The sequence below is a fragment of the Borostomias antarcticus genome (assembly GCF_949987555.1).
Source record: "Borostomias antarcticus genome assembly, chromosome: 4".
NCBI lineage: Eukaryota > Metazoa > Chordata > Actinopteri > Stomiiformes > Stomiidae > Borostomias > Borostomias antarcticus.
This window is the reverse complement of record NC_140237.1, coordinates 9,407,996-9,431,909: the sequence shown is the minus strand read 5'-3', so window position 1 is coordinate 9,431,909 and position 23,914 is coordinate 9,407,996. Positions and strand designations below refer to the sequence as shown.

The 23,914-nt window shown below is 44.8% G+C and overlaps 1 protein-coding gene across 1 annotated transcript in view; it reads left to right on the top strand.

The window, feature by feature from the left end:
- The window catches only part of LOC311308157 (adhesion G-protein coupled receptor G5-like), a 29,813-nt gene extending 11,112 nt beyond the window's left edge, over positions 1-18,701 (top strand). Inside the window, exons 2-14 of the mRNA XM_084437091.1 lie at positions 8,109-8,201; positions 9,702-10,148; positions 11,314-11,362; positions 11,729-11,843; positions 13,784-13,906; positions 14,493-14,621; positions 14,915-14,957; positions 15,496-15,602; positions 15,747-15,862; positions 16,133-16,392; positions 17,157-17,256; positions 17,713-17,987; positions 18,566-18,701. Coding sequence (XP_084293217.1) covers positions 8,132-8,201; positions 9,702-10,148; positions 11,314-11,362; positions 11,729-11,843; positions 13,784-13,906; positions 14,493-14,621; positions 14,915-14,957; positions 15,496-15,602; positions 15,747-15,862; positions 16,133-16,392; positions 17,157-17,256; positions 17,713-17,987; positions 18,566-18,690 — 1,959 coding nt within the window. The 5' untranslated portion in view covers positions 8,109-8,131 and the 3' untranslated portion in view covers positions 18,691-18,701. The remainder of the gene's footprint in view (positions 1-8,108; positions 8,202-9,701; positions 10,149-11,313; positions 11,363-11,728; positions 11,844-13,783; positions 13,907-14,492; positions 14,622-14,914; positions 14,958-15,495; positions 15,603-15,746; positions 15,863-16,132; positions 16,393-17,156; positions 17,257-17,712; positions 17,988-18,565) is intronic.
- The last annotated feature ends 5,213 nt before the right edge of the window (positions 18,702-23,914 follow it).

The following is a 23,914-nucleotide window of genomic DNA, read 5'->3' as shown; positions in this document are numbered from 1 at the left end:
ATCTACCGTGAGCGTAGCCGTTACCTTCCACGGTCCTAGCAGTGATGTTGCTCACCAACGCAAGAGACAAGTTGTTGAACAACCACTGACATCTACACCTAGCAAAGTCGCACGAACTCAGGTAAATGTAAATAAATACAACAACATTTTTTTTATAGCTAATGTGGTGACTAGTGTAGGCTAGCTACACTGCTGTTCTGAGTAGGCTAACTTAGCTAGCAGGAAGGCAACACTTCATGGAAATCTGTTCCATTTCACTGGACATAATTGGCTGGGAATAACTAGTGTGAGACGGCAGAATATTATCAAATTCAAGGTGGTAAACCATATATTTTACCTGTTGTATTCATGGCAAAACGGTATACAGTTTGTGAAGGCTGATTCTAGCCATGGGTGCCTGAGCATATAAATAGATATATAGCTTTTTATTTATAGCCTACTGTTTTTTTTACTGTACTAATTACATTCATATATACTACAGGGAGCATCTGGATGTGGAAGAAACCCTGCTGTGTTGCCAGAGGAGGAAATTGATTCTAGCTTCACCAGTATGGAGTCTTTGGATGTCCGCCAGGATACCACACAGGAGTCTAGCTTTAGACCAGGCAGTAGCCCTCCCTCAACCAGTGATTCTGGTGGTGATTCTGGTGAGGAAACAAGAGAAATGCACTGGCAAGAGCCAAAAGTTATAGTCTCAGAGTCGAAAGTGCTTGAATTGATGAAGTTTTGCCAAACATGCCTCAAAGTCATTGAGAAAAAAGAAGTCTCCTACATGGGTTCTCAAATGAGGGTGAAATGGGAGTGTGAGACAGGCCACACTGGAACATGGACTTCCTGCATCTCAGAACGTGGAATGCCGCAGTCCAACCTCCTCATTGCAGCTGCTCTGTTGTTCACTGGTAACACATACACCAAGTTGGAGGAATGGGCAAAGCTGATCAATCTTCATATATTTGGCAGTAGCACCTTCTATGCCATGCAGAACAGCTACCTGCATCCTGTCATTCAAGCTGAATATGACCGGCAGCGAGAAGCCCTCTTGGCCAAGATGTTTCTGGAACAGGAAGACGGCCTGCAGCCACAGCTGTGTTCCGATGGTCGCTCGGACAGCCCAGGGTTTAATGCCAAATACACAACCTATACTTTCATGGCTGACCCTAGCAAGGAAATTGTCCATTCTGAGTTAGTCCAGGTAAATAAAAGAGAAATTCATCCATCTATCCATCCATCTTTCTTTATATTGATTATTTTGTAATTGTACAAATTGTATGTTATTTGTTGTGTCCTTAGGTGACAGAGACAACCAGCTCAGTGGCCATGGAAAGTCTTGGCTTCAGACGTGGAATTAACACCCTACTTGACACTGGCTTAAATGTGGAGGTGTTGGCAACTGATCGTTCCACAAGCATAAAAAAAATCATGCGTGAGGAATATCCATCAATCCAGCATGAGTTTGATATTTGGCATACCTCCAAAAGTGAGTATTGTACAACATCAAAGATTAGTTGACATAATTTTGGGAGTAGAGGGCCTATGAGGTGGTTAATTGACATAAAATGCTGGTGACTGGGCTCTGACATTTGAAATGAGGGATGGGGGTTCTGGAGTGGTGGATATGGAGTCAGGACTGTATCATTGTCTTTCAAATTGACAGTACAACGCAGGTCATGGGTCTGGCACAAGTCTAGTGGGGAAAGGGGCTTTCTGTTTGTAATGTGCAGTGTATTGTAGGTGGAAGTCCACATGCTCTTATATCCTTTGCATTGTCTTGTATTTACACAGGTATCCAAAAGAAGTTGATCACCAAGGCCAAAAAGAGAGGACGTGCAGCTTTAAAGCCATGGATTCGGTCTGTAAGGAACCATCTCTGGTTCTCTTGCGCCAAGGCAGGAGGAGATGTTGGGGTATGTTATGGCCTTGTATGTCTTATGGCCTTGTATGTCTCTGTCTCTGTGCTGGTCTGTCGGTTTTGTTCTTGTCTGTTTCCCCCAGGTCTTCCGATGTGTGTGTGTGTGTGGTTCACAGTAGCTTCCCCAACACTGTCTATTTCATAATGTCTTGGAATGCATGTGCCATATTTTAAATTATTATTGTTTTTAGAAACTGAAGTCGACCTGGAACTCGATTCTACACCACACAGTGGATGAGCATACATGGACCGAAGGAGGGACAGAGCACCACTGTCTTCACCCACCTATCACCACTGAAGACCGGGAGAAGAAAAAGTGGCTTTGCAAAGAATCTGAGGAATACCACGAACTGGCTGCTGTGGTCAACGATAAAAACCTCCAGAAGGATCTTGATCACATGGGGCGTTTCAAACATACAGGTCAGTGGTATTGTCTTGCCTTGGCTAAAAGAAGTGCCAGTCGCTGCTGCTTACCACATCTTGGTGAAGTAGGCTCGGCTTTCAGTTCTATAAAGATTACACATCTATGATGAATTGAACAATGCAAATTTCCACTTGTTCACAATAAAGCTAATATAATTCATCTCTCCAAAACAATTAGGTCCCCTGGAGGTATTCCATGGTGCTCTCCTCAAATATGCACCAAAAAGACAACATTTCTCCAACATGAGCATGAAACAGAGGACGCACTTAGCCATCATGGAGCACAATGAGAACTTGACTCGTAAACAGAAGGTGGACTGTAATGGTGAGCAGTACGCCTATACATTGATATTGTGTGTGCAAACATGTTAGAGAGAAATGCCCGTATTAGTGAACAGCACACCCTATGATGGTTCATATAATCCTCTGTCTTAGGCAAACCTGTCATCGATCAAGTGTGGAGCAAGCGTTCTAAGGAATGGGTCACAAAGAAGAGGTATGAGCCACACACCACCAACTTCCGGACGACATTGATGGAGCTGGTGTGGAAGCGAAGGCAAGATGAAAGTGTCATCTTCAAGGATGAATCTTCCCGTCTCCCAAGACCAGACCTGCCAGCCAACATTGCCGCAGCCCCAAAGCCAACCAAAGAAGATGCAGCACAAACATATAAGACTAGATTTTAAAAATGATACCCAATACCACTACCTTGCAAATACACTTTGTTTCTCCTTTCCAAAATCCACAAGAGTATGAAACCATCTGTAAAACTAAAAGCCTGGTTTTGTTGTAATCATATGCCTTTGAAAGTAAATAAGATTTTTGAATATTGCACTCCTGCATTGTGTACATATGTGAAATAGTATTTTTTGTGATATAGCCTATAATGAATACATCTGTGTGATATAGCCTATATAGATGGTGTAACAGCGATCACTTCACAGTGTTAGGTCGGGGCACTATTTGGTGGTCTTCAGGTGAGTAAGTGTAGAAGAAGAGTCCAGGTGCCAATGTTTAGGATGTTTATTGCAAAAAAGGGAGTACGTATGGTTAGGTAACAATAGAACACAACAGTAATGTTACATACTGAGTCGCAATAAATAACAGAAAATGCAAACGGACATAACCAGCTATTCAGATAACATGCAAACCTCAGATCTGAATGCTAGCTGTTATGCTCACTGCTGCAGGGAGTACAGCGCGCACAGGGGGACTTTTCTAACTGTAGCCTAACATTACACATCAGGTAGGCCTACTGATACATTCCTTCCAAAGCCTCATTGACCTCGATAAAGCCACGGTATTGTCCATCCGCAGAAGGATATAGCTGGCGAATACTGTCCACCACACAAGCAGGAAGAACAGCACGTCGGTGTCTTCTGAGCCGTTCTCCCCGTAAAACCCATTCCAGGACAATTCTGTAGCCAGCCAAGCGGTACTGTCTAGATACAAAGAAAATACATTAAAATTGCTGTCTAGCTTACGAACATTAGCCAAAGCACCATTGCATGCCAAACAAAGCTAACATTACAGCCTACATTATAAAATGACTTCATTATTGACGAGATTGCAGTTAGACAACTATTTGCCTCAGCTTGGGATCCTGGAACTCAGATTAGCCAAATAGGCAGATATGAAATGCAGATAGCTAACGTTAGCCAGGTTAGACCATTCAAAGCAGAGATCTACGTATAACGTTAGGTTGACTTACTTATTTGTCATTTGCCCTCCGGGACCCTCCGGTCTGTGTCTCCTCTTCCAATTTATCCTATCTAAGCGGAAAAAAGTTTCCAAAACTCCTCGATCCAAATGGGCTGCGTGAAACTAGGGGGCGTATGTTCGCTCGCTAGCCCCCTCCGCCGTGCTTGTCATAGCTGTCAATCATAGCTGTCAATCATACCAAGCACCCACCCCCCTGTAGTCTTGCTCGATTTTCTGGCAGTATATGTCGACGCGTTTCGACGCGGTATATCCCGGAAGTGCTGACTCTGAAACGTGATTTTCTTTAGATGTCGCTAGTCCGGTCTATAGGACTCGCCATCACCTATATTTTTGTATGGGGCTCTAGTTTTTCAGCCTAATGTTGTTCTAGGGTGCATTTTGCCTTTAAGAACACTAAGATATTAAAACAAGTAAAACTATGTGGTAAAAGCAATGTTATAAAGGTATGTTTTCAGATCTTGCTTAAAAATCAGCACGGTCTCAGCCATTCTCAGGGCCTCTGGCAGGGAGGGTGTTAAGAGGCCGGGGGTGAATCCACATATGTGTTACAGCAGTTACAGAAATCCCTGAAAGCCAAACGTAAAGCAATAAGAAGTTGTTCTCAGTTTGACTAACTCACCAGAGGATCGGTCCCCCCTCTCCCGGACCCCGCACCCCCCCCCCCCCCCCCCCTCCCCCCCGGACTTCACATAAAGCGTAGATGCAGGCAGGGAGGGAGGGGGGGGGGGGGGGCAGGACTGAAATGGTCTGTTATTGGCATGCAGCTGGACGTCTTTAGTGGATAAACATGAGGAATCAGTGAATGATGTGAGTGAGTGTGTATGTGTGTGTGTGTGTGTGTGTGTGTGTCTGCCCATCAGTAGAGGAAAACCGTTGTGTGTATTTCGGTGACTGAGCTAATCTGTAGTCATTGTTAAGGACATAGATAGATACTGCTGTGTGTGTATGTGCGTGTGCGTGTGTGTGCGTCTGCATGTTTGTGTGTGTGTGTGTGTGTGTGCGTGCGTGTGTGTGTGTGTGCGTGTGTGTGTATGTGCGTGTGCGTGTGTGTGCGTCTGCATGTTTGTGTGTATGTGCGTGTGCGTGTGTGTGCGTCTGCATGTTTGTGTGTGTGTGTGTGCGTGTGTGTGTGTGTGTATGTGTTTATCTGTCTCCAGAGGAGACGTATGTACGGTGTGGTTGATGACTGCTGTTTAGAGTAGATAAGACCTTTGTCTAACTGACAGAGGAGAGAATGAGAGCAGCTGTCTGGTTAGGTCTGCTACTGATATGAATGTTTCCGTTTTGAAGACAGATAAAGTTTCAACTACTGTAGTATACAAAGTATGACCACAGGGTAACCATGAGAAACTCAACAATAGGATGTAAAACTAAACAAAATACAATGTCAGTCTCTCTTTTACAGCATCTGTGACCAGTCCTTTGATTTCCAGCTCCGCATAATCAAATCAAACTTTATTTATATAGCACATCTCATGTACAAAGTGATCCAACCCCTAATTTTACAGAGGAAAGAAAAAAAGAAAGAAAAAAAAAAACCAGGCCAGGTCCAGCCTGGCTTATGTGCGTGGCTGGCTTGTTTATGTTCAGGACTGGTAGGACGGAAGCTAGTAATGCCACTGAAATAGCTGTGAATTGAAATGACTTGAAATAATGTCTGATAAATTAAGATGGGTCTTGTCGCCTGGACATATCAGTTCCAATGCTTCCAATGCTAATCCAGCACAATAAGAGCGGGATAGCCAGTTAGCTCATGAGCTCACAACAACTAGCAGCAGCTTCCATAACATTAATGGTAGCAGTCAGTGGCTAAAGCAGTTACACTGATGATAACATAAAGTCATCCCCACCGGGTCTTGAACCCCGGTCTCCCGGGTGGGCGTCCAATGCTCTCACCACTACTCTACTTGTGCAGTGGAGATCTGGTTGGTTTTGGTGTCCTTCTTCCAGTCCCTAGTGTGGGTTGGGGTTAGTATAAGGGTTGGGGTTGGGACAGGATCTGATCTATAAGGCAAGGGTTAAAGGTTGGAGTGAAAAGATGAACATGTGGAGGTTTGGGGTATAGTCCCATAAAGTCATCCCCACTGGGTCTTGAACCCCGGTCTCCCGGGTGGGAGTCCAATACTCTCACTACTACTCTACTTGTGCAGTAGAGATTGGTGGATTGATTTTGGTGTCCTTCTTCGTTTTGGTGTGCTGGGACTACTGCCTCTAGTGGTGCCAACAGAGAGATGCAGGCCAACATTGTCCAGAGTAAGGGAGGGAGGGAGGGAGGGAGGGAGGGAGGGAGGGAGGGAGGGAGGAAGTGAGGAAGTGATAAACGGACAAACACTATACTAGGTGCGTTGGCTTCCAGCCATGCACAAAAACAATTTGAGCCAATGTAGGTGAACTGTAAAAATTCTTCCCTGGCCTCTCTCAATGAGATGATCAAGCAAGCTCCTGGAAAGGGTTTAAATGTATTAGCCAGGAACATTTTACAGAGCACTATAAAAATACTTCATTGTAAGAAACGTAACACTAGTAGATAGATGGTTACAGAGATGCTACCTACATAGTAGCCCACTATATGTTAGCTATCCCTATAATCCATTTTAGGATACAGAGACCCGTGTCTAAGTCACTTAATAAAACCCGGTAAACACTCAGCAAACAGTGACTTGATTGGGACAGCTGGTGACACACAGTGGGATGGGACTGTACAGTCCAGACAGTAACATTACAGTAACAGTACAGTCTGAGTCTTCCAGACAGTAACAGTACAGTAACAGTACAGTCTGAGTCTTCCAGACAGTAGCATTACAGTAACAGTACAGTCTGGGTCTTCCAGACAGTAACATTACAGTAACAGTACAGTCTGAGTCTTCCAGACAGTAACAGTACAGTAACAGTACAGTCTGGGTCTTCCAGACAGTAACAGTACAGTAACAGTACAGTCTGAGTCTTACAGACAGTAACAGTACAGTAACAGTACAGTCTGGGTCTTCCACACAGTAACAGTACAGTCTGGGTCTTCCAGACAGTAACATTACAGTAACAGTACAGTCTGAGTCTTCCAGACAGTAACAGTACAGTAACAGTACAGTCTGGGTCTTCCAGACAGTAACAATACAGTAACAGTACAGTCTGGGTCTTCCAGACAGTAACAGTACAGTAACAGTACAGTCTGAGTCTTACAGACAGTAACATTACAGTAACAGTACAGTCTGAGTCTTCCAGACAGTAACAGTACAGTAACAGTACAGTCTGAGTCTTCCAGACAGTAACAGTACAGTATGGGGCAAATTCACGAAGGGATTGTGTGGCTTTTTGTGACGCTATACTGTACCTGTGCAAATAACCCCAAAATAAACCTTGGTGTTCACAAAGCACTAGAAAGGGTGACAGACCGTGCTAACTGCGCTGCCATGATAATAGTGTCTCTGTGTGCCTGTGCTCTTTGAAGGTATTTAAACGAGGCAATATGCATACATTTGGTGGCCTAATGAATGGACTGCATTTATATAGTGCTTTTATCCAAAGCGCTTTCCAATGAAGGCCTCTCATTCACCCATTCACACACACACATCAATGGTGGCAGCAGCTGCCATGCAAGGTGCTAGCCTGCTCATTGGGAGCAATTTGGGGTTCATTAGAATTCAACAACTTTATTTTGTTGCAGAGACAGTAAAGCATATCATGAGAAATAATGAGGGAATATTGCCCTTTTTCCATCAGAAAGATAATTCGCTCAAACTAGATGCGCATCTAAAGTTACTGCAACTGCATGATTGATAGAAAAAAGATCTTCCATCAATTGAATGTTGATTTTGATGCGCTAATTGAATAATCACCTCTAAGTCTCTCAGTGTCACAAAACTCACCAAATCAAACTACAAGCCCCAGATGAATGCCCAGCAGTTAGAGTTGAGCCGAGCCTCCATGATTGTAGTTTTATTGCGACTGCAGGGGCTGAGAGCTGTGCTGGTCCTGCTCAGTAGTGTCCTGACCGAGCCAGCAGCGCTCCAGGTCAGCATTGTTCCTCACAGCTCTGTTTGTCTGCTTGTTTTAACAGGGATCAGAGGTCAGACTGTAACCATGGGGACCAGCCAGCCAGTCAGACGGGGGCTGGAAGTGATGGCGTATCTCCTCGCCCTCCTCTCCTCAGGTAAGGAAGGGATGTGTGCCCGTCTGCTCTTCTCACAGAGGGACCGGTTCTGATCGCTCAGCTCAGTGTGAAGCTGGTCAGTGATATGAAGGTCTCCACGCTTCATATCTTCATTTAGGGGAGCGCGTGTTCATGTTCAGGGGCGCCATTTATTAACGCTGCACTTTCTAAGCAACCTTCGGTATTTATAAAAAATGAACTTGACCACAGAACCTCGGAAAATGTGCGCTTCTCCACGCACACTCTGACCCACGCGTACTGTAAGTACATTTCTGGAGAAATTACAAACTGTGACTGCGGCAGAAGGATGAAACTCGAAAAGTTGTGAAGTTGATAAACTCTATACCTTAAATAATTTTTTTTTTTTTTTTTTATCCCTCCCTTATAGGCCTACCTCTCAATTATATATATTATATAGCTCCCTGAATATGACGCGACTTGAATATGAGATGTGTAGCTTTTATGTGGAGCGGAGACAACTTCTAGTTGTGAGAGGTTTGACTGTGCTGTCGGGAGTGTCGGCTGTGTGAATGTTTTCATGAATACACCAACGCATGTCCATTTCCTGCATGTTATTACTCTTTTGATTAATGTTATATCACCATCAAGAGATAAAAGGAGATACATCTCCTCACCTCTAATGGGCATGATTTAATAGGCCTACAAACAGATGTCTGTTTTTGCAAAAGAACCCCTCAGTTATGTTGTACAGTAGTGTAATCGGGAATAATATTTGGATCTGTAATCGGATCTGTAATTATTAAACAATATTTAGGAATTATTTTGTCCATGTGTGAGTCAATGATCACGAGGAATTCGATTAAACCGTTGGGTTTAATTAGGAATAGGCTGCAAAACCTCCACCAACACACGTAGGCCTACAGGTCTATGTTGGCTCATAATGAACAAACAGGATAGGCCTCATCATTTAGCCTAGCCAAACGATTTATACAATACTTGCATGTTATGACATTCTCATAAATACTAAGGGAAACCGTAGGACAAATTGCTTTTAAATTGATGCGGTTTTCGACTAATATTGTTATCACAGTGGCGTGGATTGGGATTGAACCTGTGATCTTCAGTTCATAAGACCTTGTCTTTCAGCCATCAAGCCAGTCTGGCTTCACGCTCCACTGCAAGAGCCTCTATTTTACATTGACATCACCGTCTGTCATCATGCAGTTACCATTTATGAATGGTGAATGGGGCGGTCCATTGACCATTTATAGGCAACCGTGGGCGCTAATTAGGGTGTGACAAGCATTGAATTGGCTTCAGTCCATGTGGGGCGTGATGCGCACTGTGCTATCAATCTGTTTTTTTTGTGCATATTTTTTCAAACTTGCTTAAGTAAGCAGGCTTAGTAACGTGGATTCTCCGCACAGTATTATAAATGAGACCCCTGATCATATGTGATTCTGCTGTTTTTTTATTTACTCTCAGTAACTAATCTAATGATCAATATTTTTTTCCAATCCTCTGGTTGCTCTCCTCCAGGTTCAGGGGAGAATGACCGGGACTTCAAGATGTGTGGCACCTGGCGCCACAGCAAAGGGCCCCTGACCCTGACCTATGACCTGAAGAAGGGCTGCAGAGACATCACAGTCTCGGCCAATGAGAGCTCTATCTCCTTGCGAGGGCAGATCACGGCCCAGTGCGACGGGTCGGCGCTGGTGCCTCTGCAGCGGGACCCGTTGTCCACGGAGATGAGGTTCTGTGTGTTTTGGGAGCCCATATTGGACCAGCTGATCATGGAGGTGGGCGGGAAGAATCACACGCTGTGCCCGCCCTCCGGGCTGCAGGGATCCTGCTGCACCGACCTATCACTGGGCACCAATTATGGCACCGCCCCCTTTGGAATCGTCAACGGGATGGTTCACAATGACATCATCAGCTTCCATACTCACTCTGCCTACCACTTCTATGGGGAAGTCATCAACTGCAGTAAGGAGACCGTATTATACCTAAAGTCTGCACACAGAAAATTAAGTGTGTTTACCTTTGCCTCTATTGTAAATAAGAATTGGTTCCTAATGGTTTCCTGGTTAAATAAAGGTTACATAAAAATACAAAATAAATATAGAACCTGTAGTAACCTCCATCACATCAACACCTTTCCAGATCCCCTCTACCACACCAACACCTCTGTAGACCCTTTCCACCACACTAATACCTACAGTATCTAGAAACCCTCCACCACACCCATACCTCTATAGACCACCCTAGTAACCTCCACCACACCCATACCTCTATAGACCCCCACAGTAACCTCCACCACACCCATACCTCTATAGACCACCCTAGTAACCTCCACCACACCAATACCTCTATAGACCACCCTAGTAACCTCCACCACACCCATACCTCTATAAACCACCCTAGTAACCTCCACCACACCCATACCTCTATAGACCACCCTAGTAACCTCCACCACACCAATACCTCTATAGACCACCCTAGTAACCTCCACCACACCAATACCTCTATAGACCACCCTAGTAACCTCCACCACACCAATACCTCTATAGACCACCCTAGTAACCTCCACCACACCCATACCTCTATAAACCACCCTAGTAACCTCCACCACACCCATACCTCTATAGACCACCCTAGTAACCTCCACCACACCAATACCTCTATAGACCACCCTAGTAACCTCTAGCACACCAATACCTCTATAGACCACCCTAGTAACCTCCACCACACCAATACCTCTATAGACCACCCTAGTAACCTCCACCACACCAATACCTCTATAGACCCCCACAGTAACCTCCACCACACCAATACCTCTATAGACCACCCTAGTAACCTCCACCACACCAATACCTCTATAGACCCCCACAGTAACCTCCACCACACCAATACCTCTATAGACCACCCTAGTAACCTCCACCACACCAATACCCCTATAGACCACCCTAGTAACCTCCACCACACCAATGGCTGTTGTCCTAACAGATAGTTAGGTCAATACAGATGTTATAATGTTGTTTGTAGTCAGTCAGTCAGTCAGTCAGTCAGTCAGTCAGTCAGTCAGTCAGTCAGTCAGTCAGTCAGTCAGTCAGTCAGTCACATGACTGTAAATGATGGTTCTGTCTTGCAGAGAAGGAGTTCTGTGAGGAGGTCAGCCAGGGACCCAACCAAGTCAACAGGTATGTGGAGCACATCTCATATCTTCATTTGGAAATGGAAATGCTTTTATCTGAAGTCTGGCATCAATATGAGCCTCAGAGCAGTAGCATGGGAGGTAATCAATGCAGGAGTGTGACGGGAAGTGAGTGTAGAGCAGAGGTTTAGCCACCAACAGGATGCTAGCTCACTGTTAAACGGATGTTGGCTGATTCACCAGAGTTAACTACAGTATGTACAGTATAAGACATGCATGCATCTTGCAGCCTACTACAGTATATGTGTGGTGGGTGGGATACACAGAGGTTCTGTTGCTAAGGTCCTAAAAAGGTGTACTGTATGCGTGTGTGTATTCATGTGTGTGTGTGTGTGTGTGTGTGTGTGTGCAGCATCGAGGAGACCGTGTTGAAGTCCAAGGCTCTGGGCATTGTGGAGCTGCCCTGTGCTCTGAGCTCAGTGGTGGAGATGAACCAAGACTTCCAGGGATACAGTGTCACCCTGCCTGTAAGACTACACACACACACACACACACACACACACACACACGCATGCATGCACACATGCGCACACACACAAATACACACACACACACGCATGCACACATGCGCACACACCAAGGTTATAATAGTTTTGCTTTTTTCATTAGTTTTTATTTTTATATCGTTTTTGATATACTTTTTGTTTTCAATTTCAGTTTAGTTTTGATTAGTTTTAAAGCAGGTTTGCTAGTTTAGTTTAGTTTTTAGTTTTTGAAAATGCTTAGTTTTAGTTTTTATTAGTTTCAGTATTAGTTTTAGTTGGTTTTTTTTCTGCGCTAGCCTCATGAGAACATCCTGATCTTGTGAGCTCATGTTGTTTCACTCTCTGCAAAACAAACCATCTGGTGCACGTCAGATTACCTCTGTGCAGGGACACAGCTAAAGAAATAATGGAGGATAGATTTCATATCCACCCAAAATACTAGGCTTATGTATGGAATGAAAAACACTAAAACTAAGGACATTTTCTCTATAATTTTTGTTTATTTTAGTTAGTTTTATAAACACACAATACAGTTTTAGTTAGTTATCGTTTTTTTGTAAAGCCTAGTTTTTATTTTTATTTCAGTTAACTAAAACACACACAAATACATACACGCATGCACACATGCGCACACACACAAGTACACACACACACACACACACGCATGCAAACATGCGCACACACACAAATACACACACACACGCACACACACACACACACACACACACACACACACACACACACACACACACACACACTCAAACACAAATTATCCTCCAAAGTCTCTCCCTCAATGTCCTTCTAGTCTTACATTACATTACATTCATTTAGAAGGCGCTTTTATCCAATAATTAAATACAATAATTGCATTTATGTATGTAGGTAGTCAAGTGTACTAGTCTGGGTCCAGACGAATCCGCCCGCTCCAAAGTTGACTGATTATTCTACTCTATTCTATTCTATTCTATTCTATTCTATTCTATTCTATTCTATTCTATTCTATTGTACTCTATTGTACTCTACTCTAATCTACTCTATTCTATTCTACTCTACTCTACTCTACTCTATTCTATTCTATTCTATTCTATTCTACTCTACTCTACTCTACTCTACTCTACTCTATTCTACTCTACTCTACTCTACTCTACTCTATTCTACTCTACTCTACTCTACTCTACTCTACTCTACTCTACTCTACTCTACTCTACTCTATTCTATTCTACTCTACTCTACTCTACTCTATTCTATTCTATTCTATTCTACTCTACTCTACTCTATTCTACTCTACTCTACTCTACTCTACTCTATTCTATTCTACTCTACTCTACTCTACTCTACTCTACTCTACTCTACTCTATTCTATTCTACTCTACTCTACTCTATTCTACTCTACTCTACTCTACTCTACTCTATTCTACTCTACTCTACTCTATTCTATTCTATTCTACTCTACTCTACTCTATTCTACTCTACTCTACTCTACTCTACTCTACTCTACCCTACTCTATTCTATTCTATTCTACTCTACTCTACTCTACTCTATTCTACTCTACTCTACTCTACTCTACTCTACTCTATTCTACTCTACTCTACTCTATTCTACTCTACTCTACTCTATTCTACTCTACTCTACTCTATTATATTATACTCTACTCTACTCTATTCTATTCTACTCTACTCTACTCTACTCTACTCTATTCTATTCTATTCTATTCTATTCTATTCTACTCTACTCTACTCTACTCTATTCTATTCTATTCTATTCTATTCTATTCTACTATACTCTTCTCTTCTCTACTCTACTCTACTCTACTCTACTCTACTCTATTCTATTCTATTCTATTCTATTCTATTCTATTCTATTCTATTCTATTCTACTCTACTCTACTCTACTCTACTCTACTCTACTCTATTCTGTCCAGGCTCCTCTGGGTGTTCTCCCTAAGATGATCCCCTCTGTCCACCTGCCCTCCGGTCTGAGGCCCCCAGGCAGAAGCAACGCCACGGTGGTCTGCACCCTCTACTGGAACAGCTCTCTCTTCCAGGTAGGGCCCCTATAGACAGACCCTGCACCCTCTACTGGAACAGCTCCCTCTTCCAGGTAGGGCCCCTATAGACAGACCCTGCACCCTCTACTGGAACAGCTCTCTCTTCCAGGTAGGGCCCCTATAGACAGACCCTGCACCCTCTACTGGAACAGCTCTCTCTTCCAGGTAGGGCCCCTATAGACAGACCCTGCACCCTCTACTGGAACAGCTCCCTCTTCCAGGTAGGGCCCCTATAGACAGACCCTGCACCCTCTACTGGAACAGCTCTCTCTTCCAGGTAGGGCCCCTATAGACAGACCCTGCACCCTCTACTGGAACAGCTCTCTCTTCCAGGTAGGGCCCCTATAGACAGACCCTGCACCCTCTACTGGAACAGCTCCCTCTTCCAGGTAGGGCCCCTATAGACAGACCCTGCACCCTCTACTGGAACAGCTCCCTCTTCCAGGTAGGGCCCCTATAGACAGATACTGTGGCTTTGACCGGGACTACAACATATTATGTGTGGTTCTCTGTGTGGTTCTCTGTATGGTTCTCTGTGTGGTTCTCTGTATGGTTGTGCTATTCTGACTGGGGTCTGTCACAGGACCATTCCACGGCCGTCCAGAATGGCATCCAGATTCTAGATAACGTGGTGGGCATCACCGTGGAGAATGAGGTCATCGCCAACCTCCCTGAGCCAATCAGGATCGCATTCCATCATGATGCCATACCTGTAAGTGTGTGTGTGTGTGTGTGTGTGTGTGTGTGTACGGGGGGCCAAACAGCTGGGCCAATCAGTAGGGTAGAGACTACAGACACGTGTAAGACAGCTTCTTGCAGTCAGTCCTTTAAAAGGTAGTCATTTGTACTGTAGCTGCTCCAGGTAAGTGGTGTCAGAGCCTCCTTGATGCTGTTGATCCTGTTCTACAAACTGCGTCACCATCTAGTGTTGAAATGATATCAGCCTAGTACTGATGAAATGATTTCAAACATTTTTCAGCCAATTTCATCTGTCTTTTTCCCCAGAAAACTCACTCCAGGAAATGTGTCTCATGGGATAGAAAGAGAGGTATGTAGCACCAAGCATGTTTATCAGTATTGGTTGGTACTGGCTCCAGATAGTTGTGATTGTGGTGCTGTTTTCAGATCCAGATGTGATAGTTGTGATCGTGGTGCTGTTTCCATATCCAGATGTGATAGTTGTGATTGTGGTGCTGTTTCCATATCCAGATGTGATAGTTGTGATTGTGGTGCTGTTTCCATATCCAGATGTGATAGTTGTGATCGTGGTGCTGTTTTCAGATCCAGATGTGGTAGTTGTGATTGTGGTGCTGTTTTCAGATCCAGATGTGATAGTTGTGATTGTGGTGCTGTTTTCAGATCCAGATGTGGTAGTTGTGATCGTGGTGCTGTTTTCAGATCCAGATGTGATAGTTGTGATTGTGGTGCTGTTTTCAGATCCAGATGTGATAGTTGTGATTGTGGTGCTGTTTCCATATCCAGATGTGGTAGTTGTGATTGTGGTGCTGTTTTCAGATCCAGATGTGATAGTTGTGATTGTGGTGCTGTTCCAGATGTGATAGTTGTGATTGTGGTGCTGTTTTCAGACCCCTTGGTGGTCAGCTGGAAGAAGGAAGGCTGTGTGACGTTTCAGAACGGTCTAGAGGACACTGAGTGTCACTGTAACCATCTGACGTACTTTGCCATACTAGTGGTGAGTTACACGCACGCACGCACACACACACACACGCACACACACACACACACACACACACACGCACACACACATATTCACATGCACACACAAGATGTACCTTGTATAGTAGCCTTCATCCCTTGAATAGCTGTCTCCCTTCAGCAAATGGAGACCCGACAAGTCCGCCACCTGCTGGCTCTGAGTGTCATCACATCCATGGGCTGTGTTGTGTCTATGCTCAGCTGTGTGGCCATCATCGTTTTTCTCAACAAACAGAGGTAATCCTCCTCTTCTTTATGTAACATACCCCACTCTGCTTAGTTTCCTATCTATCTATCTATCTATCTATCTATCTATCTATCTATCTATCTATCTATCTATCTATCTATCTATCTATCTATCTATCTATCTATCTATCTATCTGTCTATCTGTCTATCTATCTATCTATCTATCTATCTATCTATCTATCTATCTATCTATCTATCTATCTATCTATCTATCTATCTATCTATCTATCTATCCTCTCTCTTATTCTGTCTCCCTACAGGAGAGCTAAGGAGCCATCAGTGACGGTCCATCGTGGTCTGGCCGTGGCCCTCTTCCTCCTCAACTTCCTCTTCTTCCTCACTGGGACGCTGGCCAATGTGGGTGGGGCCAAGGCATGCTTAGTGGTGGGCGCGGCCCTCCACTACGCCCTCCTCTCCTCCTTCTGCTGGATGGCTATTGAGGTGTTCCACACCTTCTGGTTGGTCTACCTGGTCTTCACCCCCTCCCCCAAGCCCTGCATCTGGCAACTGATTGGCTTTGGTGAGTGGAAGCAGGTATAAGAGGGTGTGGTCCCCTGGGTCCTGGCTTGTGGTGCTACAGTAGCTGTAAGATGGTGTGTTCTCTCCAAGGTTATTATAGTTAACGAAAACTAATTAAAAAACAAAAACTAGGTGTGAAAAAACATTTTAGTTAACTGAAATAAAAATAAAAACTAGACTTTACTAAAAAACGATAACTAACTAAAACTGTATTGTGTGTTTACAAAACTAACTAAAATAAACTAAAATTATTGAGAAAATGTCCTTAGTTTTAGTCTTTTTCATTTCATACATAAGCCTAGTATTTTGGGTGGATATGAAATCTATCCTCCATGTTCTTTAGCTGTGTCCCTGCGCAGGAGTAACCTGACGTGGTCCAGATGGTTTGTTTCACACGGAGTGAAACAACGTGAGCTCACGAGATCAGGATGGTCTCACAAGGCTAGCACAGAAGAATAAAAAACTAAAACTAATACTGAAACTATTAAAAACGAAACTAAAACTAAGCATTTTCAAAAATTAAAACGAAATTAAACTAGCAAACCTGCTTTAAAACTAATCAAAACTAAACTGAAATTGAAAACAAAAAGTTAAAACGATATAAAAATAAAAACTAATGAAAAAAGCTAAACTATTATAACCTTGGTTCTCTCTTGCCAGTGTGAGATCAGTGTTGTTGATACCCTGAGCTCATTGAGTTGATCACTGCAGTTTAGAGGATAATTCATTAGAATGAATCGATGTTTATTCCAATCCCTTTCCCAGGCGTCCCAGTCATCCCTGTTACTGTTCTGCTTGGCATCGGCGACATCTATGGCGTGAGGGAGGTTGTACCCATCGATGATGTCAACGACCCTTATTTCATGTGAGTAGCTCCAGCTACTGTAAGACAGTTAATGTTGTGAACTATATTTAGAAAGACTTGATCATGTTATTAGATTGATATAATGCCAGTGTGTTTAGGGGCTGGATGGGGGATCACCTCATTCAAATTTGAACTACAGTACTTATAATAACAATAGTGTATACAAAACTGTATACAATACAATACCAGATGCTCAAAGTGCTGTGATTCTGTTAAAGTGTATCAACAGTATGTGATGTATCTCTGTGAGCCCAGGTGCTGCCCATGCTACACAAGAGCCGGTGTGTCTGATGTGTCATTACATCTGTAATAATAATAATCTTGTCTTAGAGTTAGAGATGAGTTGGTGCAGGTAGTTACTCCGTGTGTACTAGTTACTCCGTGTGTACTAGATACTCCGTTTGTACTAGATATCATCTATGCGATGGTAGAACACATCTATGTGTATCTGTCCAGGTGCTGGATGAAGGACTCCGACTCCGCCTGGCTGGCCCACTACCTGACCAACGTGTCGTTCCTGGTGCTGGTGGTGGGGTGTGGCCTGGTGATGCTGGTCCTGATCCTGATGAAGATCCAGAACAGGGACGAGTGGAGGAAATGTCGCGTGGCGTTCCTCAGCATCTGGGGGCTCAGCTGCCTGTTCGGGACCACCTGGGGTCTGGGCTTCCTGGACTTCGGGCCGCTCTCTGACGTCGTCGTCTTCCTCTTCTGTATCCTCAACTCCCTCCAGGGTGGGTGTCTGCCTAGAACACTCCTCTCGCTCTTCAGTACAAGTTAGTCTCATGGCATTTCTCTACGTGGCTAGAGAAAACCCTTATTGGGAAATGTATGGCCCCAGACCCAGAGTCGGATCTGGTCCATTGTGTAGCTCTGCCTCTGAGACAATGGTCCTCAGTCCTGCCATTCAGCTGCTGCAGCATATCAGCACAACGCCTCCACAAGCTGCTTCCTCCTGGCTTCAGGAGGATTATTTTAGGCTTATTTTAGGAGCTGGTCCCAGTTCTACAGAAAACCTGAAGGGAAGGAACTTGACAACATGGCCTACTCATACTTTACAGGATTAGGGTTTGTTAAGTAAGTTTGACTGTCTTCCACCTATGAGGTTCTGCTCTGTCAAAGTGTTAAGTGAAGGTATAGTATGACCAGTAGATGGTGATAGTGTACAGAGTGTAGAACGTGTTCCAAAAATTGATGGTGGACCATGTAGAGCACTGTCTTCTAGAATCTCTTGAGTAGACTGATGTTTCATGCTAACCTTCCATGTTCTAGAATGATATTTCATGCTAATGTTCCGTATTTTCTCCCCCAGGGTTCTTTCTGATGCTGCGGTTCTACTTCCTAGACCGGATGAAGAAACAATCTGAGTCTTGTCTTGGAGGCAGCAGCACCAGCTCCACCAGACAACACATGCTGCAGGAGAAGAACTGTGGCTAACACATGCACACACACACACACACACACACACACGCACACACGCACACACGCACGCACACACACACACACACACACACACGCACACACGCACGCGCACACACACACACACACACACACACACACACACACACACACACACACACACACACACACACACACACACACACACACACTCCATTAGAAGTCATTAACTGTACCATTGAGATTAAGAAATTAAGTCATTGATTGACTATATCTCTTTGAAGATTTGCTCTAATCTGAGATTAGAAGTGATCTACAGATAGTCTGGTCGGCTAGCCAGATTACTGCACTGAAACGACCAAACATCAGTCAACAGATGGTGATTGATGATAATAATGTTAAAATGAAAGCTTTTTTATTTTATTGAGACCTTTAATAAGCTTGTTTTTTATATTGTATATGATTATTGGATTATTTCCACAGCTCGTTTCATTCTTTAAGTAGCACTTTAGCATTTAGCTTCATCGTGTAGATGTACATGTAGATCTCCATCTAGGCTACCTACAAGTGACTGGGAGGTTCTGCTCTGTACTGGGAGGTTCTGCTCTGTACTGGGAGGTTCTGCTCTGTATTGGGAGGTTCTGCTCTGTATCTGCAGGTCATTGTGAGGTTCTTCTCTGTACTAGGCAGCTCTGCTCTGTACGAACATGCAGGTCACTGTGAGATTCTTCTGTGTACTGGGATGTTCTGCTATGTACCTGCAGGCCACTATGAGATTCTGCTCTGTACCTGCAGGACACTGGTAGGTTCTGCTCTGTACTGGGAGGTTCTGCTCTGTACTGGGAGGTTCTGTTCTGTACCTGGAGGTTTTGCACTTTCTTTGACTTGACTTTGAGAGATTTTTTATTTAGAACAAGATGTCAGGTTTTGTGATTATTCTATTCTATTATTGCCATGATTGTGTATATATTTGTACTTAAATGTTTGTTGACTGTGTGTGTATATATATTGCTCCAATAAAGGCTTGTTGTGAATCTGTCACCTGTCTGAAAGAGAAGTTGTTTTGAGAAAGGGAGCTCATATCAGGATTCATGAGTCAGACCCCGGCGCACAGCAAGGATGGGGCACAGTGGCAGATAGCTGGCGGGACGATTTAATAGAACAAAAGAGGGGAGTCACAAAAAGGTTGCCACAAAAATACACACACACGCACAAACACACACCTACGAGCACCCCCCCCCCCCACACACACACACACATTATTTCTGTATCATTGAGATTCAGGGCTGACTATATCATTGAAGATTGGTTCTCATCTGAGACAGATGGTCTGGTCGAACACTCCTGGACATTTTATTCAGAGTGTAGCAGACTATCGGAGTCTTTATACTGCATATACTGCTTTATAATGACCATAAATCAGTCAACAGATGGGCCGCCACCCGGGCTGGTGTTCGGCTGCCACAGGCGGGGAGAGCAGCCGGCGGAGCTCGCCCTGCCGGCTCCCAACCCAGAATTCTCCAGCTGAACTCCAAAGGGCTTCCCCCCCAGTAAGATCGACGTCATTGAGCACCTGGCCTGCACCACCAAGGCCCTCGTCATCCTCCTCCAGGAGACCCACTGCGTAACAGCAGATGAGATAGTTCTCCCAAATTTCGCTCTAGCTGAGTCTACCCTAAGCAGGAAGCATGGCCTCGCTACGTTCGTCCATCAAAGGTTGAACTGGACTCTTGTCGACCAATCCCCTGGCTCGGAGATTGAGTGGTTGTGCGGCTTTAAAATCGTCAACGTCTACAAGCCTCTGCCCTCGCGAATCACACCAGCGTATCTCCCAGTCTTCCCTCACCCCTGCCTCTATGCTGGCAACTTCAATTGTACAACTTCAATTGCTGTACAATCCCAAGGGCGCAGCCAGCTTTGTCTACGGTCGCTGGAAAACTGGGACGAATCCTGACCTGGCATTCGTGAGCGTCGGCGTTGACAACTGGCTCCCTGATAGACGTGTCCCAGGAAAGTTCCCGCGGTCCCAACATCGACCATCGCTGATAACCATGCCTAAACCCGTGGACCTCGTCCTGAACCATCTACACCTATGACCTGCTGAACCCACAGTCTCCAGGAAGTACGCCTATGCAGTCAAGCTTGCGCTGGTGTATTCAGCTGGAGACTGGCAGGCCATGGAGGAGACCTTGAGCCAGGACATGCAGACACTAGCGCATACCTCCGGAAATGGAGATTGAAGTTCAGCGAGGCAAAGACGGTGTCGGCGGCCTTCCACCTTAACAACAAGGAAGCCAAATGTGAGCTCTGAGTGCACATCGATGGAACACTCCTGCCATGCTGCGCCGAACCAAACTACCTCGGCGTGACACTGGACAGGTCGCTCACGTTCCGCCGACACCTCGAATCACTGCTCAAGAAGTTAACAGCTTGTGTGGCGTTGATGAGGCGACTGGTCCGATCAGGCTGGGGCGCCGGGGCAAAAACACTGCGTACAGCAGCCCTAGCCCTGGTCGACTCGACCAGTGAATACTGCGCACCGGTTTGGTGTCACAGCGCTCACACCTGCCTCATTGACCCGCCTATCAACGAAGCCTTGCACATTGTGACAGGATGCCTGCGTCCCACTCCTGTGGACAACCTTCCCATCCTTGCAGGCATCCAGCCCACTGGCCTCCGCCTCACAGGAACCACAGCACGTCTCGCCTGCCGGGCCGTGGAGCCTAACCACCTGCTCCACGACAGGCTCACTGTAACAGCGGAGCCTCCCCGGCGTCTCAAGTCGAGACACCCTTTGTGCCTGCCTGCCGCACGGGATCTCCTGCAGCAATGCAGAGATCTAAACATCAGTAAGGCAGGATGGGCGGACCACATCTGGCGTGCGGAGTGGGAGGCGAACACCTCCAGACTCCAGACTTACCCAGACTGGCGTGGGTGAAGCTTAATCGCCTCTGGACCGGCGTCGGACGCTTCCGCACAGATGGGGCTTGAGTGTGGCGCCGAGGAACAAACAACAGACCACATCATCCAGGACTGTCTGACATACCGGACACCCAACGGAATGCATGGCCTGACGGTTTTGGATGACGAAATGGTGACATGGCTCCTGGACATGTGCCCGGATATATAGCCCGGGTGACCCCCTCACCCAGGCTCGGGGTGGTAAAAGGATAGCCCCTCGGCCCCGAGCCTGGGGAGGAGAGAAACATTGACACACCCACACGAAGAAGAAGAACAGATGGTGATGGATAATAATAAAAATAATAATGTTAAAATAAAAGTTTCAGGTTTAATGATTTTATTGTTATATTATATACGATTATTGGAGTATTTTCATAGCTCATTTCATTCTCTGATTATGTAGCACTTTAGCATTTAGCTTCATCAGGTAGATGTACTGTACATCTACTGTAGATTTCCATCTCGGCTACTGTGGAGGAGACGGCTCTGCTATGTATGTACCTGCAGGCCACTGGCAGGTTCTGCTCTATACTGGGAGGTTCTGCTCTGTACTGGGAGGATCTGCTCTGTACTGGGAGGTTCTGCTCTGTACTGGGAGGTTCTGCTCTGTACTGGGAGGATCTGCTCTATACTGGGAGGTTCTGCTCTGTACTGGGAGGATCTGCTCTGTACTGGGAGGATCTGCTCTATACTGGGAGGTTCTGCTCTGTACTGGGAGGATCTGCTCTGTACTGGGAGGATCTACTCTGTACTGGGAGGATCTACTCTGTACTGGGAGGTTTTGCTCTGTGTTGGGAGGTTCTGCTCTGTACCTGCAGTCCACTGGGAGGTTCTGCTCTGTACTGGGAGGTTCTGCTCTATACTGGGAGGATCTGCTCTGTACTGGGAGGATCTACTCTGTACTGGGAGGATCTGCTCTGTACTGGGAGGTCCTGCTCTGTACTGGGAGGTCCTGCTCTGTACTGGGAGTATCTGCTCTGTGTTGGGAGGTTCTGCTCTGTACCTGCAGTCCACTGGGAGGTTCTGCTCTGTACTGGAAGGTTCTGCTTTGTACCTGCAGGCTGCTGCAAAGTTCTGCTCCATACTGCGAGGTTCTGCTTTGTACCTGCAGGACGCTAGGAGGTTCTGCTCTGTACTGGGAGGTTCTGCTCTGTACCTGCAGGCCACTGGGAGGTTCTGCTCTGTACTGGAGGTTTTTGCGCTTTCTTTTGCTTCACTTGTATCTAGGGACTTTTATTCAGAATAATATGACAGGTTTTGTGATTATTGTATTATATTATTGGCATTATTGTGTATATATTTCTGCTTTTTTTAACCATACTTTGACCGTGTTTGTAGCCCCAATAACAGTTTACTGTGAGTGAAAGATAAGTTGTTTTGACAAAGGGATTTAATGTTGAACTGTGTACAGGTATGTTGAAGAAGAACATGTATCTGTAGAAATTATATTTTTGCTGCATAAATTTGATGAAGGCATGTGTGCCTGAAACATTTAAAAATAATAGTAAAGAGTTGCTGGTGTGAATGTCAGGGGTGTGTATGTGTGCAGGTGCAAGAGGTCACAGAAAGGTCACAGAAAGTAACTAGACCAGGTCCAGACTGGTTATGGGCTTGGGCCGGCTTGTTTTTCTTCAGGAGTGGTTAGTAGGATGAAATGAGATAGCCATGCCATCAAAATAGATGTAAACTGAAATGACATGAAATAATTTCTGATAAATTAGGATAGGTCTTGTCACTTGGACACATCAGTTCCAATGCTTCTAATGCTAATCAGCACAATAAGACCGTGATAGCCAGTTAGCTCATGAGCTCACAACTAGCAGCAGCTTCCATAACATTAACGGTAGCTGTCTGTGGCTAAAGCAGTTATACTGATGATTCCTGTAACAAAAAGCTATTTTGCTGCTGATGGTTCAACTTGTTTCTCGACAAAAGCCCTTACCTACCCTATGCACTTCCCTTTAGGTGGTGAAGTAAGTAGACCAAGACACTGTGGCTTATCTGGACATCTACGTATATTTGATTGAGTCAGCAGGTAGCATCGTTGTCTGTAAATAGCTAAGTGTTTATAGGCCTGCTTGTACTATATATATACAGTCAAGCTGGAAAGTCTGCACACCTTCCCTTTTCTCACATTGTGATACATTACAGCCTTATTCCAAAATGGATTAAATTCTTTTTTTTCTCATCGATCTACTGTACACACAATAGCCCATAATGACAAAGTGAGAAAGTATTTTAGAAATGTTTGCCAATGTATTAAAAATAAAACACTGAAATATCACGTGTACATACGTATGTA